Source organism: Lepisma saccharinum, chromosome 28 (assembly GCF_977018435.1).
Source record: "Lepisma saccharinum chromosome 28, izLepSacc3.1, whole genome shotgun sequence".
In the NCBI taxonomy this organism is placed as follows: Eukaryota; Metazoa; Arthropoda; class Insecta; order Zygentoma; family Lepismatidae; genus Lepisma; species Lepisma saccharinum.
The window spans coordinates 14051639-14076756 of NC_139256.1; the positions used below are offsets into that span (position 1 = coordinate 14051639).

At 39.7% G+C, this 25118-nt stretch overlaps 1 protein-coding gene across 1 annotated transcript; it reads right to left on the reverse strand.

The window, feature by feature from the left end:
• Positions 1 to 1330: 1330 nt before the first annotated feature.
• LOC145980601 (glutamate receptor ionotropic, kainate glr-3-like) lies at positions 1331 to 19708 on the reverse strand. The gene is made up of 6 exons (XM_083113639.1): positions 19670 to 19708; positions 13432 to 13719; positions 10882 to 10973; positions 6132 to 6308; positions 2805 to 3028; positions 1331 to 1554 (listed from the first exon to the last, which is right to left on the reverse strand). Exons 1-6 carry the CDS (start codon positions 19706 to 19708, stop codon positions 1331 to 1333), a joined length of 1044 nt encoding a protein of 347 aa, XP_082969765.1.
• Positions 19709 to 25118: the final 5410 nt, after the last annotated feature.

Genomic DNA, 25118 nt, shown 5'->3' on the forward strand with positions numbered 1-25118 from the left:
TTGTTGGATTGGGTTCATCTTGAAACACCCATACAGTCGACTGCTGTTTACGTTCCGGCTCATATGCATATATCCATGATTCGTCACCTGTTACAATCTTATATACGTCTTTTGAAGCACCACACCACGATTGTATTTATTGAGCATTTGTTTGCACCAATTGACGCGAGGGTCTTTTTCAGTTCTTGTCAAATTGTGTGGGATCCAACGAGAACATACCTTTCTCACAGCTAAATGATCATGTAATATTTTATATATGCTGGTGGAACTTATGCCTATGGTTGCCTCAATCTCACAGTATGTCACATGACGATCTTGCAGTATTAGGTTTTGCACAGCATCAATGTTTTCTTGAACAACAACTGATTTTGGACGACCTTCGCGAATCTCGTCAGTGAGCGAATGGCGGCCACGATTAAATTCGTTATACCAGCGTTTCACAGTGGCAAAGGATGGGGCTTCATCGCCAAATGTGGAAGTAAGTTGATCGATGCACTCTTGTCTTGATAATCCACGTCGAAAATCGTAAAAAATCATCGCACGAAAATGTTCACGAGTTAATTCAATTTTATTGTTGTCGCGCAATCTCCAAGGCAACATAAACAACACAAATGAAGCTATTGACAAAACATTTGAAGTACGTTATGGTCAATAATGTCAGACGATTCCGTGCAAACGTCAAATCGCGCCTAACTTCAATCAGTGTTGCCAAGGCTCAAAATATAAATAGTGACCCTCGTATTTTCGCTAACAGTAAGGTTGTGGCTTGGCTTGTGCAGCCTTGTTAGGGGTGAGAGAATGTGCCAAACCGCACGTGGCTTGCCCCTTCTCTCGTTCAACGCCTTAGGGTAAAAACACAGTGATGCACATCGCTCATCGCCAGAAACTCGCAGGGAGGCACAGGGACCCTTGCTCATCGCCAAGTTGGTCAAGCCATAAAAATGTCAGGGTATAATGAATGAACCGGCTGTCGGACAGGCACCTTGACCACCATCTAACAAGCTTACAAACGACAATTCGTTCAAAAAAAAGTGAGGAAAAAGGAGGGTGTCTTCCAAAAAAGGGAGAAGTGACCCTTAGTGGACCAATCACAGAGCCTTCAACTTGAAACAAGGGACCCAAGCTCAAACAGTGTTTGTTCCTGGGAACCTTTTGCGATGAGCGGGGCTCTACTATGTTTCCCCCCGTTTAACTCCATGGTTTTGAATTACCGGAAACTTGTCCCTGCGAGTTTCTGGCGATGTGCGATGAGGGAGGTGCTTCACTGTGTTTTTACCCTTAAATATCTAAATACAAAAATTCATTATTTAAATTTGCTGGATTCGATCACTCATACCTTTAGGTTTTGCTCAACAGCTGTCCCACTTAGCACCATCAAAGCATGGGTCCTTTTCTCCAGCAGCTCTTCCAGAGACTGGAAGGGCAGGTGCGTTCGTCTGCTGGTGATGAGGGATGTTAGCATGCAGGAGTAGGACATAAACATCAGAAGACCAAACAATAGCGAAATGAGACTTATCAAACGACCAGAATACGATACTACAGCTGTGTTCGAACCTAGAAAAATAGAAATTTGACATCGTGAAACTGCGTACTTGAAGCATGACTAAAGTTCAGGATAAACTTGAAGAAATTATGGCCTTTTCTTCCTCTTCCTTGTCCACGTGGGTGTCCGTACAAGATTGGCAACACTGAAAGGACATGAGATGACCAAACTTCGTCTAGATTGTGAGGAAAATTAAAGTTAGAGTTTCTTTAAGTTTGTCCTGAACTGCAAGTGAAATGTATTCATTTTGATATTTGTACGCGAATTCTCTTCTCTGTCAATTGTTATATATATAATACCCCGATTGATTGAAAGAAATTGCTGGATTCCCGAACTGGAAATTTTTCAAATATCACACTGGATATATTGATGGTTTGCCTACGTATCGTCAAGAGAGAGGAACGTTTCAGGGAGGGAGAGAGAGAAGAGAGAGAGAAGAAGAGACATGAAATAAATGTTAGAGAATGGGGAAAAGAAGAGAGAGAGAAAGATAACGGAAAAGGAATGAAGAGAGAGAGGGAGAGAAATAAATGAGCTAAACAGAGAAAGACAAACAAAGAAAGAGACATAAAATAAGATTGGTAGAGAGGGAAAAAGAATAAAGAAGAAAATGAAACAAAAAGAAACAGAAAACATGGGAAAGCAAATTGCAAAAAGAGAGGGAATAAACACGAAGAAAGAGATACTAGGAATAAGAAATGGAGGCAAAAACGTAGAAGGATAATGCAAGAATAGAGCTAAAAATTAAAATGAGAAGCGAAGAAAGAAGTAGGCAATTTTTCCCTTTCGAAGGAGACAAGTACCCCTTACTACAATCATATACATTATTTAATAATAACAACAATAAACATGAATCAAGAAAGAACTTGAATTTCCCAATATAAATTTGTAGCTTTACCTTTGAGTTCTAAAATAATGTTTGGTATCTACAGCACGTTTGGTCAACACTTGAAATGTTCCGGTGCATAAAGAATGATGACGTTTCCTAACACGATTTCTATAGTGTGTTTTATTCTCCTTACCATTAACCAGAGAAATACTGTAAAATATAGGCATGTGTAAGGCACAATGTGGCAACGGTGGTGCGTTACTTCTCTCGTTCTGATTGGCCTTTTACGTAGCAACTCCTTACCGAATTGGCAGGAACTCACAAGCAGATCCTGTGGCGGGAAGACACGTTAGACCAAACGCACAATAGACACAATCCAATGATCATTTAACAGATTTATTTAAAAAGAAAAAGATAAGAAGCTTTAACTACCTTGCATGAGAACATTCCCAAAAACCTGCAACAGGCTCTGCACTGGATCGTAGCTTCTTGGGGCGCCAAATCCGGTTTTCCCCGCCACAAAATTCACAACGCCAAGAGTAAGGGACAGAAGGAGCAAAGTCCCAAAACATGACATCCAGATGTTCTTGGAGAGACCCTTGATGAAGGATTTCCATGAATAGTAATATCTGGGTCGTCTGACAAATAACTTAGCACTACAACAAAAATTTAAAAAAATAAGCATAGACAAATCGGATGGTAGTGATCACAATCACATTACTGCTATAACTCATCCCCACCCCACTAATCATATTGTATAAATATGAAGAAAATGTATTATTCATAAGTTCAAAGATGAGTCGTATATCACCTTAATGCCATATACCTCTCTATACCTTTCTGAGATATTGCGATATTACAAGAACTCTCTTGTTAAGCTACACATAGCTGCTCATAGCGACAATGAACATGAGTGATGATTAATAGGTAATTGGAGTGCCTAACCTCCCACAAAAGTTAACATAGTACATAAGAGAATCAAGCAATCTATTTATTTATTTTTTTTTACAAAAATATAAGAAGTAGACGTGGTCACCTGCAGAAAATTTTCCAAGTTAGATAATATTAAGATGATATTTACATGTTGTCAAAATAATAAAGATTTTGCTTAGCAATGCTGCCACTTTTCGCTTATCGCAAAGTCGAGAAGAGTGATCAAATGATTAAATTGAAAATAAGAAGTTAAAAAGGAAAAAAAGGACTTCCCGATGCCATAGTGGTAACGTTGTCGGTAATCAAAGGGTGCCAGGTTCGATACTTGTTGGAGGCACATTGCAGACTTATCAAATCCCACTTTAATCCAGCCCAGATTATCCTGCCTATGCATAAAGTAGACTCAAAATAAAGATTAGAAGCAAAGAAAGAAAGAAAGTAATGAAAGAAGCTGTAGAATGAGAGAAAGGAAGAGAATTAGAGAACCAGGCACAGAGAGAGAAAAGGAAAGAGAAGAGAAACATAAGAGAGAGAGATAAATAAAGAGAAATGAAGAAGTGAGACTAATATACATATGCAGAGAGGGGAAAGACAAAAAAGGAAAGAGAGGAACAAGAGAGAAAGAAACAAAATAGAAGACAAAGATATAGAGAAGCGAGAGAGAAAAAGAAACACAAGCAGTAAGGGATAGAGCACGTAGAGGAATAGCGTAAAAAGGTCGATATACAGAAAATATATAGACTAAACAGAAGTGAGAGGGAGGAAAGTTTACTTAATTATTTATTTTAATTTAATTTATTTGGAAATTACTCGTATAATGTTTCTAGTATGTCCAGTGTTCGAAAAATCTTCTTCAGAGCTAGGCGCCAGCTCTGAATATCAGACGCCAGGAAACCACCTACTAGCAATTGTGCATACGGTGTTTGAAAAGTCGCGCAATCAAAACTTTGAAAATGTATATCTTGAAAAGCGTAAGAGATATTTACACCGGGTTTTCTGCATTATAAAGCCTCATCCATTGAGATATTTTTCAATGCTAAAAAATATCAGTTTAAGCCACATAGAAAATTAGATAAATTAATAACTGGCGAAAGGCAGTGTTAAAAATTTTCCAGAAATGCATTTTTGAATGAGAAAAATATGTAAGAAATTATCAAAGGGTCATACTTAGATGTCTGATGCCATGTCAGTCTGTCATTTGCGACCTATTGATGTGCAGCATTTGAGAGATTTTTGACTGGAGATTTTATGGGTTGAGTGGTGAAAAAGTGCCATTTTTTTGTTCATATCCTCCGTAGATGGCAACACTAGCAGGTCGAAATTTTGTCAATAGACGCACGCAACATGTGCTTAAATATTGGCCATACTCCAGGTCACGGGTTAGGTGGCAGAACAGCCTCAGGCTGAACGTCGCTCACGAAAATAAAGAATCTTCAAAATTTTGTACATAACACAGCAAAAGATCACAGTCGCCAGGCTGAAAATTTTAGTCACCATGGCGACCGGGATTTTTCGAGCCCTGAGTATATCTATTTAATTAATTAAAGGAACTGTGCAAGAGCCATGAGCTACTATTAAAACAAGCCCACCATTTATCCCCCATGTTCTTATTGTTACATGGAAAAAGAAATGATCAAGAAGTGAGCAAGTAAACATGGACGAAGTAACTAAAGAAGATATAAAGCTAGACAGAAGATAAAATGAAAAATAGACATGGATTACAAGTAGAAAGAAGAAGAAAAGAGAAGTAGGCAATTTTTCATTTCCAAGATGAGTCAAGTGACCCCTCATTAGCTAGGGAACGGAACTTTATGTGCTAAAAAACTCAGAAATATTTTTTTTATGTCTCATAAATGTTGAAGATATGTGATAAAAACAGGAAAATATGTGACAAAAAAAAACATTTGGTAACAAAAACAAAGTATTACATACATTTTAAACACCTGAAATCAGTTTCTAAATGCTTACCTCTTAGCGAGCTATTTGTTGGAAGAGTTGCAGTGAATCACCATCGTTTTTTCCAAAATTCTCCATTGTAAATCTGTGACGATTATCTCTAAAAAGCATCTTATATTGTGAGAAAGATCGCTCCACGTCACAAGAAACAATTCCTGCATATTTGAAGCACGAGATGCCACTAACGCTGAAGTTTTCCAAAGCTTCCGCTTCCTCTTCTTCACCTTCCAAAACACGTGCAATTTGGCACAAAGTTTGAAAACCTTGGTTTTCCCCAAAAATTTATGTACATTTAGACATTAACACTTGTGCGTTAGATCCAGTGGGGGTAATATTTTCCCCCAATAGGATAGTAGGCGAGCCGCCAGAAGTCTGCCAGCGTGCGTGTTCAAAGACAAAATAAACCTGACACTCTCCATATGAAAAAGGTGCCGAGAATAAACCGTTTTTCCTTCGAGGGTTTCGAGGTAGCTGAAGTCAATGAGCGATTTTATGTATTTAAAATGAAAATTTGCAAAATATGTATTCACATACGGAAAACTGGAAAATATGTGATTTTATGTAAAATAAAATTTGCTGTGTTGACATATAAGGCTATGATCAGAATTTTGGCAAAAACGAGGACCTAAAAACATTTATTTACCTAAACTTCCGTTCCCTACTCATTACCCTCCCTGTAGACGCCCATGGTGGTACATAAACCATAACAAATATGTATTTTTAAAAAGTATATTATTGAAAGCTCAATTATATTATTTTAGGACCCTCCCCTTTTGAGGACGTTTGAGAGGAAATGAACTAGCCTGGCATGCACATGCCAAATCTAATCTGGTAGTTGCAAATGATAAAGTAGACAGAACTGTATCTCACCTTGTCATTGTGTAAGGATAGGAGTAATCGACGGCTGATTTCTTGTTCAAGGTCATTTTCGTCGGCGGCAAAAACACGTCCATCTCCTTCCGGTTGAGTCTTCCCAGAATTCCCGTCCAGCTTCCGTTTCGCGTCCTCCTTCCGAATTCCCTGAAGACGATTGGATGCAGTGTGGAGCTGGATGAAGAGAAATGCGTTGTTACCAAAAAGAATGGGGCTCTAGCCGGGACTCAAACTGAGAACCTTGGACAACGAGACTCAAAATTCACCAGTTGGTTGGCCGAGCGCGTTAAGTGGCCGACTTTCAATCTCGCTACAGAAGTTCCTGGTTCAAATCCCAACGTAAGCATTCGTGTTCTTTGTGAATGTCGTTTCCTCAATTGCTTCATATCATCACTCATCATCATCGTCACGATTAGCCAGAAGATAGACGCAAAATAACAATAGTACAAATTCAAATTTTAGTTATGCAGTGTAGGGAGGATACTTGTAATGAGAGCCGCGTGTTTTACAAGTTGTAACGACCGCCATGTTAGGCAGATTTCAGTTGTATATTGGCATTTACCTTATTCGTATACTTTCAAGTTAAGAACTTGGATTAAATTATTTATACTTAATTATTTTCATAATTCATGTATATATTTACGTTTTATCTTATGTTATAATATTATTCGCGTATTTTTGCAACATATATTCAGAATTTATAGGCTAATAATTATCCCAAATAATATATGCAACGTTTTCATTGTTTTTCAAATCCAAAATGGCTAGGATTATTACTATCTTTCAAGCAAATTTTGTTGTTTAAGCACAAGTTAAATACATCTCTTCTTAATATCGATTTTTGTTCAACAATGTACAAGATTGAAGTAATTTGTCTTCGTTATAAACTAAATCTTTATTTAATCATTTTTATGTGCAAGGGCAAATATGATTTATTTGATAAAATAAGTTTAGTTATTTCTATATAGTTTAATATTGTAATATTATAGCAAAGTATTTCTCCCTCGTTTTCAATAAAATATCGTTTTCCTATTGGATGTTTATGTTAGGAGTGGGGGAACCACGCTTCGTGTTCTTGGCGATGTAAAAACTTCCACGTTGGCATTTTTAATTGTTGCCAACCTGAACTTTAGCTTAATATTGCTAATTAACATTGATGTGTTGTATAAATTATCAGTTTTTCTTGTGTTATTTTATGTTATGAGTTTGTATTGTAAGTTAGAACAATCTGTTATGCTGCGCCTCGCACTTGAGGTAGCAGTTGAGGTCTTGCTATTAACTGTGAAGGCGGTGCGCGGACTCTCGTGTTAAATAAATTGCTTATCATTGCTTGCGAGCGTGCATGACCCAACAAATTATAACTTTTAACTTGTGCGAATCAGCATGTACGCGCGCGATTCGTGATTAAAGATTTTGGACAATTTAATTATAAAGTATTTGGAATTTTATTTACTGTCACGTGTCGCAATTCGGTGGTTTCCTTCCTAGAGGAAGGGTGGATCGTCTTAATCCCGATCCCTGGGTGAGAACTGGTGCTCCCAACTGACCAGCCGGAGCAAGGAGCGGTGTGTTGCCAATTCGGATCTCCATATCCTGGAGTTACGAGTGGTGGCATGTGGCAAAGTCAAAATCTTGCTTGTTGTAAAGAGAAAATGGTGTATGTCCTTCTTCATTTGCAAAATTATGCATACAATATAATACAATGATACAAGAATTGATACAGTATTGTAGCATTTAAGTAGTTAACAGTATCATGTAGGTCCAACCTATTTGTTAGCTTCATTGCATTGTAGTTACAAGATTGGAAGGAATGGACTGGCATTGTAGAAATGGCTAAGGCTAGAATACAGGGGCCATAACGGCAAAGGATATACAGGGTAATCCATAATTCCCTCATAGATTTCGAACGTTTATAGTAGAATAACAGAAAGGAGCTGCATATCAGTACATAAAGAATCTCTCCAAATTTGCACTCGTAATCTTGTAATTGTAAATTTAGCCGCTAGGTGGCAGTATAACGCAGTTAAAGCAAACTTTCGAGCACTGGTGAATACAAAGCATTTGGGGGGGGTCTTAGAATTTGCTAAATGTGAGTCTGTTGTGTCTGTACAACGGAGATTTCGTACGATATATTGAACAGAAGCACCTAGAGGCAAGACAGTTCGTGCGTGGTACAGGAAGTTCAAGAAGACTGGCTGCCTGTGCGATGCAAAACTAAATTGATTTCAAGATTGGTATCTGCCGCGTCACCAGATGTGCACATATCGAGCATCTGTAAGGTACGTATCAAACTTCGAGAGAGTCTATATGTACTGATAAGCACCTTTTGGCTGTATGTGTTAGTTCTTGTACCATAAACATTCGAAACCCCGGAGGGAATTATGAATCGCCCTGTATATAAAGTTAGACCACTGCTTTAGCAAAATGGAAATATGATTCAATTTATGCTGGAGCTCTGATTCGCATTAACATATTTTACCGAGTGTAGCTTTGTCCCTATGACGCATAATTCGCGATTAGCCAAAACTGGCAGAAAAGCGAAGTAAAATGAACGAAATCAATCAATGTATGAACTTCCTCATATCCGCTGCTATCCGTGAAGACACTTCCTGTTCTGTCTATTGGACTTCAGTTATAGTCACTCTATAGGGTGGCCCGTAAATCCCTACCTATTCACATATTTTATGTTTCCAGTGTATCTGTGTGCTGTCCTTCATTCTTGCCGCATAATATTATACGACGCCATGTTCTGTGAGACATTTTTCGCAGGGGTTATTGTTCCAAATGCCGCTGTAACAGCTGCCCTCAACTCATCTTGTTGAAACCAAACCTCATCTCTGATTCCAAGTTAATCGATTTTCGGTATAAATCATTGTTGTAATGTATTGAGATATGAGAAAAATGTGTCGCAGAACATGGCATCGCATGCGCAACAGCACATAGAAAACTCTATACACTAGATACATAAGATATATGAATAGGTAGGGACTTACGGGCCACCCTGTACATTGAAATTGTTTTGGAGAGGATTCCTCTTGAGGATTCCTGGAACCATTCTTGCATCGCGTGAAGCATATGTGAACGAGCAAGCCGGTGCATAGGGAGAGAAAGTTGCAGGACGTGATTCTGGTTTCTCAAAGGATGTTTTCAAGGAGAGAGAAACAGATCCCAGCGCCAAATGAGCCTCGCTGGACAACGTTCAGGAGAGGCCAACTTTCTTTCGAAACGCTTTCGTCATGTTACAAGTTTCCCCCCATTTTTTTTAAACCTTTTATTTTAATGACGTCTTCACTTTTATCTGGATTTCTCTTCATCACGCAGATGCCTGGTAGTAAGCAGAAAACATTTTTACTCTCCTTAGCACCTTTCGAAGTTGGAGGGGAAATGTTAGTGTTAACAACACCATCTCTCCTCTCCCCCCCCCTTCTATCTTTATTTCTATATATAAGTACACCTACGGAGCATTGACCACACCATGACGGCATATAGTGAACGTGAAGTGGAGATAGGGCTTCACACATTTTCGATATTGTTCATGGTGTAAGTCCATTGATCAGCACCACGCTCCGGTGGCCAGGCCAGATTTACGCCTAGGGCAGTAGAACCTATCTATCTTAATGTTACTGACAGGGGAGGTTATCTAAGTGTCCCCCTCCGATTTCCATGAAACTTGGCAGGTGTATAGAGGGGCCCACAGGAAGAAGTACGTGTTTTTTTGTTTCGGCTAAAAAACGGTTTTAGGGGGCAACCCCCCTCAAATGTCAAGATGAGGACAAATTGAAGTGGGTATCTGACCCCAGTGTTCCCCTCCGATTTAAAGAAACTTGGCAGGTGTATAGAGGGGCTCAAAGGAAGAAATACGTGTTTTTGTGTTTCAGCTAAAAAACTGTTTTAGGGGGCAATCCCACCCTCAAATGTCAAGATGAGGAGAAATTGAAGTGGGGATCTGACCCCGAAACCACGTAAATATGGTATAGGAAGAAACAGGGAATAGGGTCCCTCTATGCACCTGCCAAATTTCATGGAAATCGGAGGGCGGCACAAGGGTCAGATCCCCACGTAAATTTCTCCTCATCTTGACATTTGAGGCGGGTTTTGCCCCTAAAACAGTTTTTTAGCCGAAACAAAAAAACAAACATATTTTTTCTTCCTTTGGGACCCTCTATACACCTGCCAAGTTTCATGGAAATCGGAGGGGGACACTTAGATAACCTCCCTTGTGAGTGGAACTGAAGCTTTGAAAGCAAACGAAGGAATTGCTGCAATTGAACAAATACAAATGTCATCGCCGACCTCCGTGGCAGAGTGGTTAGCACAGCGCGCTACGGCTACGACGCCAGGGGATTCGGTCTGCTCATAGGTGTTGTTTTGATTTTTGATTTGCTTTATTTTACTTCTCTTCTTGTGCCCCTTCTGGCTAATTTGCGAAGATGGAGATGAGTGATGACATGATGAAATTGATGAATTGACACTCACAAACATACACGCCCAGGCCGGGATTCGAACCCGGGACCGTCGTAGCGCGATGTGCTAACCACTCCGCAGAAAAGTGGAGTAAAATATACCAAATCAAACCAAATCAAAATCAAAGGAAGTCAAAGCGAGAATAGTTACATAAAAGGAAGCCTTTAATAGAAAAAGTAGTTTGTGTTGTAGACCTTTGGACAGACAACTAAGAATGGGACTAAGGACTTCTTTTGTGTGGAGCGTAGAGTCTTGCGATCCAGAAGGTGAAATTAACACTTACGTGAAATTAAGCTTCGTCATTAAAGTTCTCCAAATCTCATACTTTTTCCTGCCGGTGAAGTTGTGTTTGGTGACAAAGGTGGTCCTCTTCACCTGAAACGGGTAATGAGAGTATTTGCTGATTGCTGACATCATTCACAAACAAATAATAAAATTCCTTGCGTTCAAAAGTTTAATCTGTGCGTAAGTTTACTGCAACTATCATATTATCATGGAACAGTTAAAAATAAAATTCACAACAATCACGAGGTACGGCTATGTATTATTTTGATAATAACTATATTTATTGCATGAACAAATATGTTCATTAGCATTCTGAGATTGGATTTCTATTTCCATAATCTTTTTAATTGTAAGTTTCATTTCTTGTAAACTGTCTAAAATAATATATAGAGTAGGCACACATAACACTAAACTCGATGGTATAATACAAGTGGCATTGATTCCCATCGCCGCAGTTATCTGATTTTCTAGAGCGAAACATCACTTACACTATAAGCACACATATGAGAGAGAAGGAGAAACAGAAATAAAAACAAGGAAGAGAAAGACGGAATAAAGAATAGAAGCTCAATAGGGAGCAAGGGGAAGAAAGAAAGACAGAAATAAATTATGAATGAGAAAAAGAGAGTAACAATTGCAACGAGAGAGAGAAGAGAATATTAAATTATATGAGAGAGGAAGAAGGTGGAGTTAAAGAAAGGAAGTGTGAGTAATAAATGGAATAAGATAGAGAGATCAGGGGCGATGGAAGAAATATATATATCAAACAAGAGAGAGAGAGAGAGAGAGAAAGAAAAACAGAGAAAGAAGGAGAGAGAAAAAGAGAGAATGAAAGAGATAGAAATAGAGAGAAAGGAAAACAGAAAGAGATAGAAAAAGGGAGACAAAAAAACAGAGAGAATGAAAGAGAGAGAGAAAGAAAAACAGAGAAAGATGTAGAGAGAAAAAGAGAGAGAATGAAAGATGAAGAAAGGGAGATAAAGAAAACATAGATACAGAGAGAGAAAAGGAGAGAGACAGAGAAAACAGAGAGAATGAAAGAGAGAGAGATAGAAAAACATAGAGAAAGATGTAGAGAGAAAAAGAGAAAGAATGAAAGAGGAAGAAAGGGAGATAAAGACAAACATAGATACAGAGAGAGAAAAGGAACGAGACAAAGAAAACAGAGAGAATAAAAAAAAGAGAGAAAGAAAAACATAGAGAAAGATGTAGAGAGAAAAAGATAAATAATGAAAGAGGAAGAAATGGAGATAAAGACAAACAAAGATACAGAGAGAGAAAAGGAGCGAGACAAAGAAAACAGAGACAATGAAAGAGAGAGAGAGAGAAAGAAAAACATAGAGAAAGATGTAGAGAGAAAAAGAGAAAGAATGAAAGAGGAAGAACGGGAGATAATGACACACATAGATACAGGGAGAGAAAAGGAGCGAGACAAAGAAAACAGAGAATGAAAGAGAGAGAGAAAGAAAAACTTAGAGAAAGATGTAGAGAGAAAAATAGAGAGAACGAAAGAGCAAGAGAGGGTGATAAAGAAAACAGATAAAGAGAGAGTGAAAAGGAGAGAGACAAAGAAAACAGAGAGAATGAAAGACATAGAGAAAAAGGGAGAGACGAGAGAAAGAAAACAGAAAGAATGAAAATGAGAAAGAGAGAGAGAATGAAAGAGATAGGACGAGAGAGAGAAAGAAAAACATAGATAAAGAGAGAGAAAAGGAGAGAGACAAATAAAACAGAGAATGATAGAGAGAGAGAGAATGAAGTAGAAAGAGAATAAAGAGAGGGAGAAAGAAAAACAGAAAAAGGAGAAAGAGAAAAAGAGGGAGAATAAAAGAGAGCGAAGGAGAGAGAGAAAGAAGGAGAGAGACAAGAAAACAGAGAGAATGAACGAGATAGAGAGAGAAAGAGAAAGAAAAAAAGAGAGAGAGAGACAAAGATAACAGAGATTGAAAGAGAATGATAGAGGGAGATAGAAAGAGAGCGAGAGAAAATAAAAAATAATGAAATAATGAGAGAGGAAAAAAGAGAACAAAATATAAGAAACGAGAGAGAGAGAAAGAAATGACAAGTAAGGAGAATATAGCAGAGAATGAGACAAGAACCGAAGAGAAAAGGCAGTAAATAATAAGAAAGAGATAGGGAGAAGCAAGAAGAATTAGAACCTAAGGCATGGGGAGGAAGAAAAATCTAGGAAAGGATAAGCAGAACACAGATAGGGGGAAAAGAAAAACAAATATAACAAATAAATTGGAGATGAAGTGAAACTGCAAATAGGTCTATCAAAGTTAAGTTGACCGAACGAAAGTTATTATTTGCAAAGTTCAAGCGTTCCTTTCCCACTAGCACTTCTACACACATGTCATTTCGTAAGAATCGGTCAAAAAAGTACACTTTAATTTATACCTAGCGTGCCGGTAACATTCATCCAAACCTTCTTTGTACCTTAATACTGTACGCCTTTCGTGGCAGTTTCCCGAACGTGCCCATGTAATTTTGACTTACGGGTCATTAATCGAAAGAGTTGGCACAAACAGTTGAATATTTGACTTACGGACGGCATGAACACTTTGATAGTTTTCCCTTGGAGATTGCCCCTCCTCCCCCACACGCCATCCATGTTCAGTCTCCATCCACCATTGATCTGTTTTCGACCGACCACATGGTGGATGACCTCTGACTCTTCTGAAATCTGGAAAACTTCTTCTACAACAAGTTCATTTCCATTCTGGTCCACGAGGTACAGCTGAGAGTTATACGACACTCCCAATGGTAACTTGCAGTAATCTTGCTGCATGTTGAAGATGAAGACTTGATATCCCTGCTTCGTCTTCTCTATCAACTGCAAAATAAATTAATAACAATAATGTTAAGCTTCCTCACCGAAGTCATCCATATCTAGGGCCTCCCCGATGGCGCAGTGGTAGCGTCTTCGCCTTGCAATCAAGGGGTCCCGGGTTCGAGGCACAAGTGGTTCGGATCCCACTTTAAACTGTAGGTCCAGTCCCGATTAGCCTTTAAGAGGACTTAAAACACCAAATCAACATCCATATCGAATTTTGTTTTGTGAAGCGTCTAATACCACATTTAGGCATGGACGTCCACAGGATTTTTTCCAGGGAAGGGCAAGGAAGGTATTTTTATTCCAGTTGGGGGCCAACATGGCATATTTTCCCCAGTAATAGTGTTCATCCCTCAAAAGCATTGCTTAAATTTGAATTTATCATGTTCGTGCAATAATTAACACACATTATTGTGGCTGAAATTATATTATATGTGTGAAACATTTAATTTTTGGTTGACTTTCGTTTTCCAGGGGGGCACGGACCCCCCTTGCCCCCCCCTTCCGGACGCCCATGCATATAGGTAGAAGTGGTAGCGCTAGATTTTTTGCCTTGCCTTATCTAGTCCTTTTATTAAAATATAGGCTTTACAGAATATTTCAGAATCAATCGACACATGACAAGAGACAAAAGAGACGTGTTGCTTGAAAACCAACCATCAGATATAAATTTAACTTTCCGAGCCGAAGCGACAAGCTGCACGTGTCGCTTGTCGCTTGCGTGTTGCTCGAACTTGGCCGTTTCCTCAATATCGTGTCGCCTCAGTCTGTTGCTCGCGCATTGGCGGTGAAATTTTTACTTTAGACTGAAAGGGCTGTATCGCTTGTTGCTTGCTGCTTCGATGCGAATCCCCTATAGTCGCTTGTCACCTGTCGCTTCCGTCTGAAAGCTCCTTAAAGTTTTCATTTCGTTTGCTTTCTTTCGCTAATAATGCTCCTTTATAGCTTCTACTTTACATTTAGTGATAATTCTTTCATAATTTTTCCTAAAAATACCCTTTTGTTATTGTTATTATTATTATTATTTTGTTCTCTCCCCTTCAATTCGCTACTCTGCGTCTCTCAAGCGCAGGGACGTAGCTAGGTTGATCAGTTTGGGGGGGCCCAAAACTTAAGATTTTTTTATCAGACCTTTAAAAACTAACAAACTATTAATATACCATATAGGCTTACATATAAGTACATATAAGTACAGTATGTGTGTGTGCCTTATATATATATATATATATATATATATATATATATATATATATATATATATATATATCCTATTTGGAAGAGAACATTATTTTCTCCTGTAGCCCCCAAAATTTACGAATATAGACTCGCGAAATCCACGGCCATTATTCGGAAATCTAAATGCAGAATGAACTCATTAACTTAATGGCATCTAGACAGTCTTTAAAAATCCATGTATTTTCTCTTATGTCAGATTTGAGACACCAAGAACAATGTCATTAGTCCTTACTCCTGAGATTTGTAAATTTGCTCGAAGAAAATTGAGAACTAGAGAAAACCCTCTTCCGTGGGTGTAGATATAAAAGGGTGCTGGAATCAGGTGTACAAGTATGACAACGGTGCGAAAATGAAATGTTTGTGTAATGAGTTCAAGATAGGCGTTCCATGTATATTGTTTATACCAGAATCGAATCCGGTGTCCTTTAGTGCAAGGCGACACCGTTAACCACTATTCTATGGGACATGCCCGAGTCTTTTGTGGCGTCGTACTGTACACATTGGAGAATGATGACGATATATAAGAAATTTTATGCACACATCTAATTTCTTAAAAGTTATCTTATTTTTCTCTGAATATATGATGGCAATAGAAATAACAAAATTCCCGCGTGCTAAAGTTATTGCGCTCTCGTCTTTGGTAACACAGGTTCAAGGTTCGATCCCTGGTAGGAACTCCAAAATTTCTGTGATGGTCAAACATCGTGAGGACAATTGGGAAGCTAGTTGAAATCAATGTGTAAGCGAATTCCACTCTCAAAACTAGATGGAACTCGATATGATGACCACGCGTCACCGAATGGAAAAACACTTCGGAGGCTTTGTCCTTCAAAATTAATTTTACTGAATAATTGTAGTTTTCTTTAGAGGACCTAAACATGGCATTTTTGCGCAGTACAATGTTGTTTTCTTTCACCCTACTTTTATAGTTTTTCATTCAAAGGATTCTACTCCCGAAGCATGAGCATGACGCGCTACGAAACCACAGGTCCCAGTTTCGGACTTTGGACAGGTGTGGTTGCAACATGTCTCTCGCATCGCTATTCCTTCGAATCATCATTCAATCTCATCGTCGCATTTAAACCAAGAGAAAAGTGGCGTAAAATAACGAAATAGAAATGATTGATTGACTTGGTTCATTTTACTTCACTTTTCTGACACTTTTTGGCTAATCGTGAAAATGAGAATGAGTTAAGATTAAATTGATGAAAGGACCATCACAAAGAAGACATTTGCAGGAGCCGAGTTCACCACGAAGGGCAAAAGATTTTCGCTCCCACTAGAGGTAAATAACAGGAAATGCTTGATAAGTATTTTGGCTATCCATATTTCATGATATTATTATGTAAGTAACAATTATTTGTTATATAACTTCGGATTAATTCTATTTGTATGTGTAGTCAACTTTCCCGCCTAAGCAGCAGCCACAGCGTCTGCATTTGCGGGTGAAGGCGAGGGTTGTTAAAGGTCCAGGAATTTTAATTAAATTCAATTCCCGTCCAGGAGAGAAAATCAGCAAGCGTAAATGAGTTCTGGACCGTAAGGAACCTTCTCATCTGTAAAGTTTTCAATTCGGTCCAGGAATATTTTTTTCAAGATGAATTTAAATTCGGTCCAGGAACCTTATTTCCTGATAAATTTAAATACGGTCAACGAACATTTTTTTTCCGGATCAGTTTAAATAGGGTCCAAGTTCCGTATCGGAATGAAATAATTCGCAATTTGGTACGAATTTAAATTGTGCGAGAAAAAAAGTTCCGGTCCTGTTACGATACCCTATAGAACAAATTAGAATGTATGCGTTCCTTGATCTTTAACAATTCCAGGGTTGTTAATGGTCCAGGAATTGTAAATAAATTCATTTTCCATCCGGGAGAAAAAAAAATCGGCAAGTGTAAATGGGTTCTAGGCCTCAATTCGGTCCAAGAACTTGTTTTCCGTATGAATTTAAATACGGTGTAGGAACTCTTTTTCCGGTTGAATTTAAATACGGTCTAGGAACCTTATTTGCGGCTGAATTTAAACACTGTCCAGGAAACATTTTGTCCGGATCAATTAAAATTCGGTGCAGGAATATTTTTCCGGATCAATTTAAATACGATCCAGTAACCTTTTCTTAATGAAACAATACCCTACTTGGACCGAATTTAAATTGTGCGAGAAAAATGGTTCCGGTCCTGCAACGGAACCCAATAAAATCTATTACAACTTATGGCTTCTTGGACCTTTGACAACCCTGGTCTAAATTAAGAAAAGTCACAAAAAGTCATAAAAATATGCAGCATTTTTAAACGTAATATTTCTATAGCATACACACTACTATAAAAAGTTTACTTCATACCTCGTTTCCTTCCATAAATGAAACGTGACTTATTCTTCATCACATGTGATATCAACTGCCCTGGGAGTCAAACCCCTGCTCCTGTGTGGTAGCCGGACACCAATTTAGAACGTCAATATGTTGGACATTTGGTCGATCATTTTTTTCGGGAGGACAACAAGCTGGCAGCTTCACACTCGAGATTTCACGTCGCCGGCCCCCGTGGCGTAGTGGTTAGCACATCGTGCTACGATGCCAGGTGACCCGGGTTCGAATCCCGGACCGGGCATTGGTGTTTGTGATTGTCCATTGATCAATTTCATCATATCGTCACTAAGCCTCATCTTCGCAATGAGCCAAATGAGGCAGAAAAGCGAAGTAAAATGAACCAAATCAATCAAAATTTCACTCGCAATGTATGAAAACGAGATCACAAGCACTCCGTGATCCTACCGGAATCTCGCGTTTACAGAAGCTAACTATGGAACCACTTCTCGGATGGAGCTGTACTTCGAACTACCTGACAATCATCAATTGTCTACCAATCAACACAGTAGGGCGATGTTTCTTGAAAATGCGTGGAAAGTTACCAAGGGAGTCGGTACAATACAAAGGCTTATTATGGTTCATTGCAGGTTATGAGCACAAGGGTTGAGTGTGGGAACCTGAGGGAACCGCGACATCTTTGTCATTCATCTCCCGCCAGAAAAGGGACAAACAATAGAATTTTGTCTCTTGCAAATTGAAAAGCATATGTCCATCTTGAACCATAAAGTAATTAACCCAGAAATGTCCTAGCTACCTGCAGCTAAATCTTCTTGTTTGTGCGCAGCCGATAACCAGAGCCAGATGAAGAGAAGATTTTGTGGGAGGGGGTGACCTGGCTTAGGCCTCTGGTGTGCATGAAGGGAAAGTATGTTTTCAAAAGGTCCCCGACTTCCCAGAAACGGAGGGCCCATAAAATCACCGCATTTCCTACCAACACATCTGTTTGTGTTCAACCAAAGTGTATGTCACAGTACGATCCGAGCGCTTCGAGTTTTGTCGGTTGCGGTACTTCTTGAGTCAGTTGTCAACATGGAGCCAATCGTCAAGTTCGTTCCACCTATGAATCGGTTCTTCAGCCTGAGTGGCAAAATACATGTTGTACGGAGGAAAGTTGCACCGGAAAATTACCTTCTTAAATACGATGAAACCTGTAAAACATCCAAAGATATTTATTCGGCTGTGGTCCCTCTGACAAAACATCAATGTTCTCAAAATTCTTCGAACGGACTGTGTAAAACATTGCAATACTACAAAAACTGAACCTGCTCTGCAACACAAGGAAAATGTCTCATTAAGCAATCAATGTGCCTTTGCCAAGTTGATAAGTTTAGTATGGCACTTTTTTTTAAATAATGCTGATGGAATAAATCAATAAAGTTTGTTAAATTACAACGACTCCTTACCACAAGAATATAATTATTCTTTACGGATATCCCCTATAACGGTTGGGGGTTCGACGTGCTGACCCCACGTCACCCCATTACTGGTTAAAGACCTCCACACCTCTACGTAGGATTCTGGGAGAGAGACTGGCAGTCGGAAGATAGGCCAAGGCTCTCTTCCAGGGCTGTCGAACCATGGGTAATTATTTATTTATAGATGCTTAAATATATGTGCAACGACACATGTCTTTCCAGTGACTTATTGCAAGGGTTGGGTATTGTACTTGACTCAATGAAATAAACTTACTGTGTGAGACAGATTCATACGAACAAAAATAGCCACAATAATAATAATAATTTACTTCAAAATGACAAAAAAGTATTTACTTATTCTTGTTTAATTTTTTATTCTTCGAAACGTTTGTTAAGGAGTTGAGTTGAGTTGGTGTTTTAAGTCCACTTTATACACAGTAAGGCTAATCGGGACTGGACCTACAGTTTGAAGTAAGATCCGGACCACTATGTGCCTCCACCCATGTATCGAACCCGGGACCCCTCGATTACAAGGTAATGACGATATAACTGCGCCATCTGGGAGGCATCGTTTGTTAAAGAGGATTCTCGCCGGACCCTGTGGCCGAATGGTTAGCACATCGCGCTGCGACGCCAAGGGTCCCGGGTTCGAATCCCACTCGGGCTTGGTTGTTTGTGAATGTCCATGCATCAATTTCATCATTTCATCACTCATCCCCATCTTCGCAAATTAGCCAAGAGGCACAAAAGGCGAAGTAAAATAAACTAAATCAATCAATTAAGGAGGATTCTCAAAATTGGTCTTCACGAAATCGAGAAAAATATGCGACTCAAGAAATCGTACAGTTTGTGAAGATAATTACTTTTAACACGTTGCGTGTTTTAGACTGTCCCAATAGTAGAATAGTTATTTGATGCGAATACTACTTACCCGAAAATATGATAATCTACATAGGCATCCTGCCATCATTATGGTACTGATTTTAGCTTGTATTTCGCTCTGATTCGGGACCACTTGTAACTGTTTGCATATATGTGCTTTCCCGCAGCCAGGCGGTTGTTCTTCAATCTGGTCACAAACTACTCAAGCTCGAAACATTGTTTGGACGCAACGGCATGCTATTGGCTCCCTCGAACTGTTACAAAGAATCAAGGGTTTTCATGTCCAGGCGCAAACGCAATCGCATCATATGCCACTTGAAATCGACGTTCAGTGGGATACTCATAGTAACGTAGACACTCCCAAACTCGCGTTGGAGCCCGAGAAAATATTACGCAAATACGTGTGGACTAAAGAGGGGGAGGAACAATACAAGATAATTATGACCGATGACGTAACAAAAATGTTGCAAGAGCGTTTTAAAACAGCCATCGAGGGAAATAATATACAGGAAGCAGTGGGATTAGGATATCATATTCTCGAAAGGGCCGGAAGTCATATGATAAAGGGAGAGGGGAAGGGGGGCAAACATGTTAAGGGGGGGTGGTACAACGAGAGATGCAAAATAATGAAGAAAAGGTTGGACCGAGCTTTGAAACTCTACAGAAACACAAATAGCGAAGAGGGCAGAAATAACTACCTCATGGTCAGAAGAGCGTATAACAACACTTTAGAGCAAGAAAAAGAAAAATGGCAAGTTGAAAAATTCGAAGAAATTAGAAAGGCAATCTCGGAGAGGAATATTTCGGCATTATGGGGAGCTCTACGCACATTGAGGGGTCAGAAAAACAACTGGGTGCATATTGAGCCACATATTTGGGAATCTCACTGTCGTTCTTTACTTGGAGGGGAGGGGGAGACATCTCGAACAGAAATTGCACGGGAACGTTACTTCCTAGGGGACTACATACCGATACTTGATGAGGATATACGAGTGGATGAGCTAAGAATGGCGATTGGGAAATTGAAAAAAGGGAAAGCGGCTGGATTGGATAATATCGGAACGGACTTCTTTAAAGCAATTGGAGAAGACATTAATATGTTAGAAAATATCCGTAGACTACTAGATAAGATTTTCAAAGAGGGACATTTCCCGAAGGACTGGGCCACATCAATAATTTGCCCTATATATAAAGGCAAGGGGGATAGGAGCGACGCGGGCAATTTTAGGGGTATCTCTTTACTTCCAATATGGAGCAAAATATATACGCATATTTTAAACCGTAGAATACAAAAGTGGTCAGAAATATTTGATAAAATTTCCCCTTTACAAGCAGGATTCAGGAAAGGGCATAGTACCCTAGATAATATATTCATATTGCACACATTAGTACTTGAGCGAATTAAAGAGAAACGAAAAAAGTTGTACGCGTGCTTCATTGATTACGAGAAGGCGTTTGACAAAGTCCACAGGGGTATTTTGTGGGGGAAACTGCAAGAAAAAAAGAATGTCGGCGCGCATGATAAGGGCGCTACAAGCTATTTATGAAAACGTACAATTTTGTGTGAGATGCGATGGCCACAGAGTATCATCATTACAACCCTCGCATTCCGGGTTAAAACAAGGATGTATACTGTCGCCAATTTTATTCTCTCTCTTCATTGATTGGGTGGCGAACGAAGTATCATGGGAGCAGGGCGCAACCCCATCTATAGGGGAGCAAGAGATACCTGTACTCTTGTATGCGGACGATATAGTCATCATGTCGGAGACAATAGAGGGGCTACAAAGGGGATTAAATAGCATATACGAGGGGTGCCAAAAATACAAAATGACAGTTAACATTAAAAAAACTAAAATCATGGCTTTCAAAAATGGGTATACTTTCAGCAAACAAGAAAAATGGAATTACGGGGGGGAAGTAATTGAGCCTGTCAAGCGTTTCACGTACTTAGGAGTAACATTATCTATGACTGGAAGTTGGACGCAACATATACAGACACGAAAAAGCAAAGCAAAGCTCGCAATAGACCAAGTAATACGTACCATAAGTAAAGTACCGCAAATGCCGTTCTCAGTGATTCAGGGTTTGTACAAGTCAATAATAACAGGAACTTTGAACTATGGGGTTGAACTGTGGGGGGCAAGAGGAGGGAGCACAGTCGCAAGCATTCAAACAGAATACTACAAAAAAGTGTTGTGTGTAAGTAGAAGTACTGCCAATTGTGGGGTACTTAAAGAATTAGGTCTAAGCAAGGAGACAGTACAAGCTAGGATGAGAACTTTAAAGTATTGGCTTCAGCTAGCAAGGGAGGGTAACACGACACTTAAGGGTCAATGTCTGATAATGCAAGTAAGAGAAGAAAATACACGGAACTGGGCGAGGGATATAAAAAACATGTTGAACTCTATTGGGATGGGGTGGGTTTGGGAAGCAGGAGGGAGGGTAGATACATCAGTTGAAAATCAAATTAGAGGGAGACTTATGGACATAGACAGACAAGAAATACTAGCCGACTGTCAGACGAAGACTTCACTAAGAGATCATTTGAAATCAAGGGATTGGGGGAAAGCAAGATACATAAACTTGGTAGGCAAAAAAGAAAGGGGAGGGATAGCATGGTTCAGACTGGGGGGTTGGAAACAAGTAAAAATTAAGAATGAAGCAGGGGAAACTATATGCTCTTTGTGCGGGGAGGGAGAGACGGGCGAGCATCTGCTCTCTGCCTGCCCCTCTACGCGTGATTTACGAGACAAGTGGGTTGAGAATGTAACAGAGAGGGAAATAATGGAAGTGGTAGAAGACAGAAGAGGAATCATAAGTGAGATAGTGCAACGAGTGGGAAGATATTTGTGGGAAGTGAGGGAGCGACGAGGAAAGGCGTTAGCGGACAGCGATAAGAACGAAGAAACCGCACAAAGTGAACCGAGCGTGTAATACGTGTACTGTGGGTCGAGCAGTGTGCAATGTATATGTGTTTTGTTTTGTTTTGTTCTGTTTTGTTTTTCACATTATTCAACAAAGAAATTCAAATTCAAGTAAGTCTCCAGACAGGAGGCCGAATGAACCGGACACACAAATTTATTTGCATGTGCAATATTTCGATTGTTAAAATATACTAATTATGTTTAATTTTTTTTCTTTTGTATCTGATCAACTGCTAAGAGTTATTTGTATACTAACGTAAAGAAGGTACAATATTAATACATGACTTTGAGGGAAGAGAAAGTGTGTGTAATGTAAAATTAATGTAGTGCGTACAGCGTACAGCTCGCACAAGGAAAATGTAAATAAATACAATACAATACAACATCCAACGCCCAACCCTGCCTGTTGTTGAGGGGTGGAAAGACCGCTCCTTCAAAATTCCGAGAAACATCGAAGTGCTAGGTTCCTACACTGACATCCACTATAGCTAGAACCAGGGAAACGAGAAAGAAATGTAATGTTTGGGGTTCGTGCCACTCAAATTCAAGAACAGTGTTTCAAACTGAAAGCAAAATGTACTGAAACACTATTTTGCAATATTTGTCATGAATGTAAAATTTTTAGCAAATGTAGAACAGTTTGCCGGGGCCACGTGAACGTTTCGGGGGGCCGGTGCCCCCCCGTGCCCCTCCCTAACGACGTCCCTGCTCAAGCGTGTTTCAAAAAGAATATACGTATTACAAAGTATTATTTTGTCCAAACTATCGATCGCTGCGCCCCGGCTCGGCTATTAGAGAAACGAATACATAGTCTAGTATATATAATAGCCGCTAGATGTCAGTTGTGTTCTGTTTTGCTTGGTAACCGTCAGTTGTTTGAAATGGCTACTCCGCAGCAGAAATCATTTGTGTTCTCGAGTTTGCGAAGTGCAATTCCGTGATTACAGTGCAAAGACGTTTCAGGTTGAGGTACCAAATTGATCCTCCGAATGGGTGGAACATTCGCAGATGGTATCGACAGTTTGTAGATACAGGATGTGTATGTAAAGGAAAGAGTCCTGGCCGCCCTCGTGTTCCTTAAGAAAATGTTGCACGAATTCAAACTGTTTTCTAACGTAGCCCTTCAAAATCAACTCGTCGTGCCAGTCGGGAGTTACAACTTCCTACAACAACAATTTGGCGTGTTTTGAGACGTCGGCTGGTTATGAAGCCGTACAAGGTACAGCTGTTACAAGCTCTGCGTCCTGATGACAAACGCAAACGTGTGGCATTTTGTAACGAGATTCTTGATGCTATTGACAATGACAACACTTTCGCACAACGCATCGTGTTTAGTGATGAAGCTGCGTTTCATGTCAGTCGTCAGGTAAACAAACATAATGTTCGCATTTGGGGCCTACAGAACCCACATGCATTCATTGAACATGTACGAGATTCGCCCAAAGTGAATGTGTTTTGCGCGATATCCCGATCATCTGTTTACGGCCCATTCTTCTTTGATGGAAACACGGTTAACGGTCAGCAGTATCTCTCTATGTTACAAAACTGGTTGTTTCCGAGGCTGCACGAAGGCAACTTCATTTTTCAACAAGACGGGGCACCCCCTCACTGGAGTCGCCAAGTGCGTGATTATCTGAATGAAACTTACCGAACCGTTGGATTGGGCGTCAAGGAGCTGGCGACTTAGCATGTATCAGCTGGGCACCACGGTCACCGGATTTGACACCCTGTGACTTCTTCCTGTGGGGTTTCATTAAAGACAATGTTTATGTACCACCACTCCCACAGAATCTGGAAGAGTTGAAGAACCGGATCCGTACTGCCGTGACATCAGTGACGAAGGACATGCTTGCCCAAGTATGGGAGGAATTTAAGTATCGATGTGATATTGTTCGTGTCACTGCTGGAGGACATATTGAACATCTGTAATCTGAACTTGAGAGGTTCGTAAGTATGTGTGTCAAGTTTCATCTTCGTATGTCTTAAAGTTTAATAAATATATGCATGCGAAATACGTATATTCTTTTTGAAACACGCTATTGTTCTTTTCAATATCCCTTCAACAATATCATCCAACCACCGCTCACCATCATCGCCGCGATTAGCCAAAAGTAACAGAAATTTTGCCTTGATATTTTTGAGTCACCTAACAAGTACCTCGATGTATAGCCGTGCTGCGCATGTTTTAAAGTAGAAAATGAGAAATGTTTCCTTGTCCTTGAGTCTCCTTACTTCACTCGTGGAGTTTGGTTGGAGGTGGCGAAGATATATTCCTCTTGCCTGTAGAGACATTTGGGTCTTAGATATGGTGCTCCAATAGGATAGATCTGGAAAGAAAAGGCCCGGAAATTATAATTGATTACCCGTCCTGCAGGTTTAACTCGAACTGTTCAACAATGTATTTTCGATTTCAAGAATCATGCGCACATTTTATAACCACATGCAAGGTCTCTTGAGTGAAAAAAAGCAGAAACGGAAATGTTTGGTTGGTTTGCCACCAGATGGCTCTGAATAGAGAAAAGGGACGTGGCTAGGAATTACCAGTCAGAGAAATGCGAGCCTCCGGTGGGA

Bases quoted from the DNA above. Each gene is read 5' to 3' on its own strand.
- LOC145980601 (XM_083113639.1), bottom strand. From the start codon at position 19,708: ATGATGGCAGGATGCCTATGTAGATTATCATATTTTCGG. The intron at 6,309-10,881 runs GTAAGTGTTAAT...CTCTTCATCCAG, and splicing joins ATGACGAAGCTTAATTTCAC to CTCCACACTGCATCCAATCG. The intron at 3,029-6,131 runs GTGAGATACAGT...TTTTTGTTGTAG, and splicing joins TATCCTTACACAATGACAAG to TGCTAAGTTATTTGTCAGAC.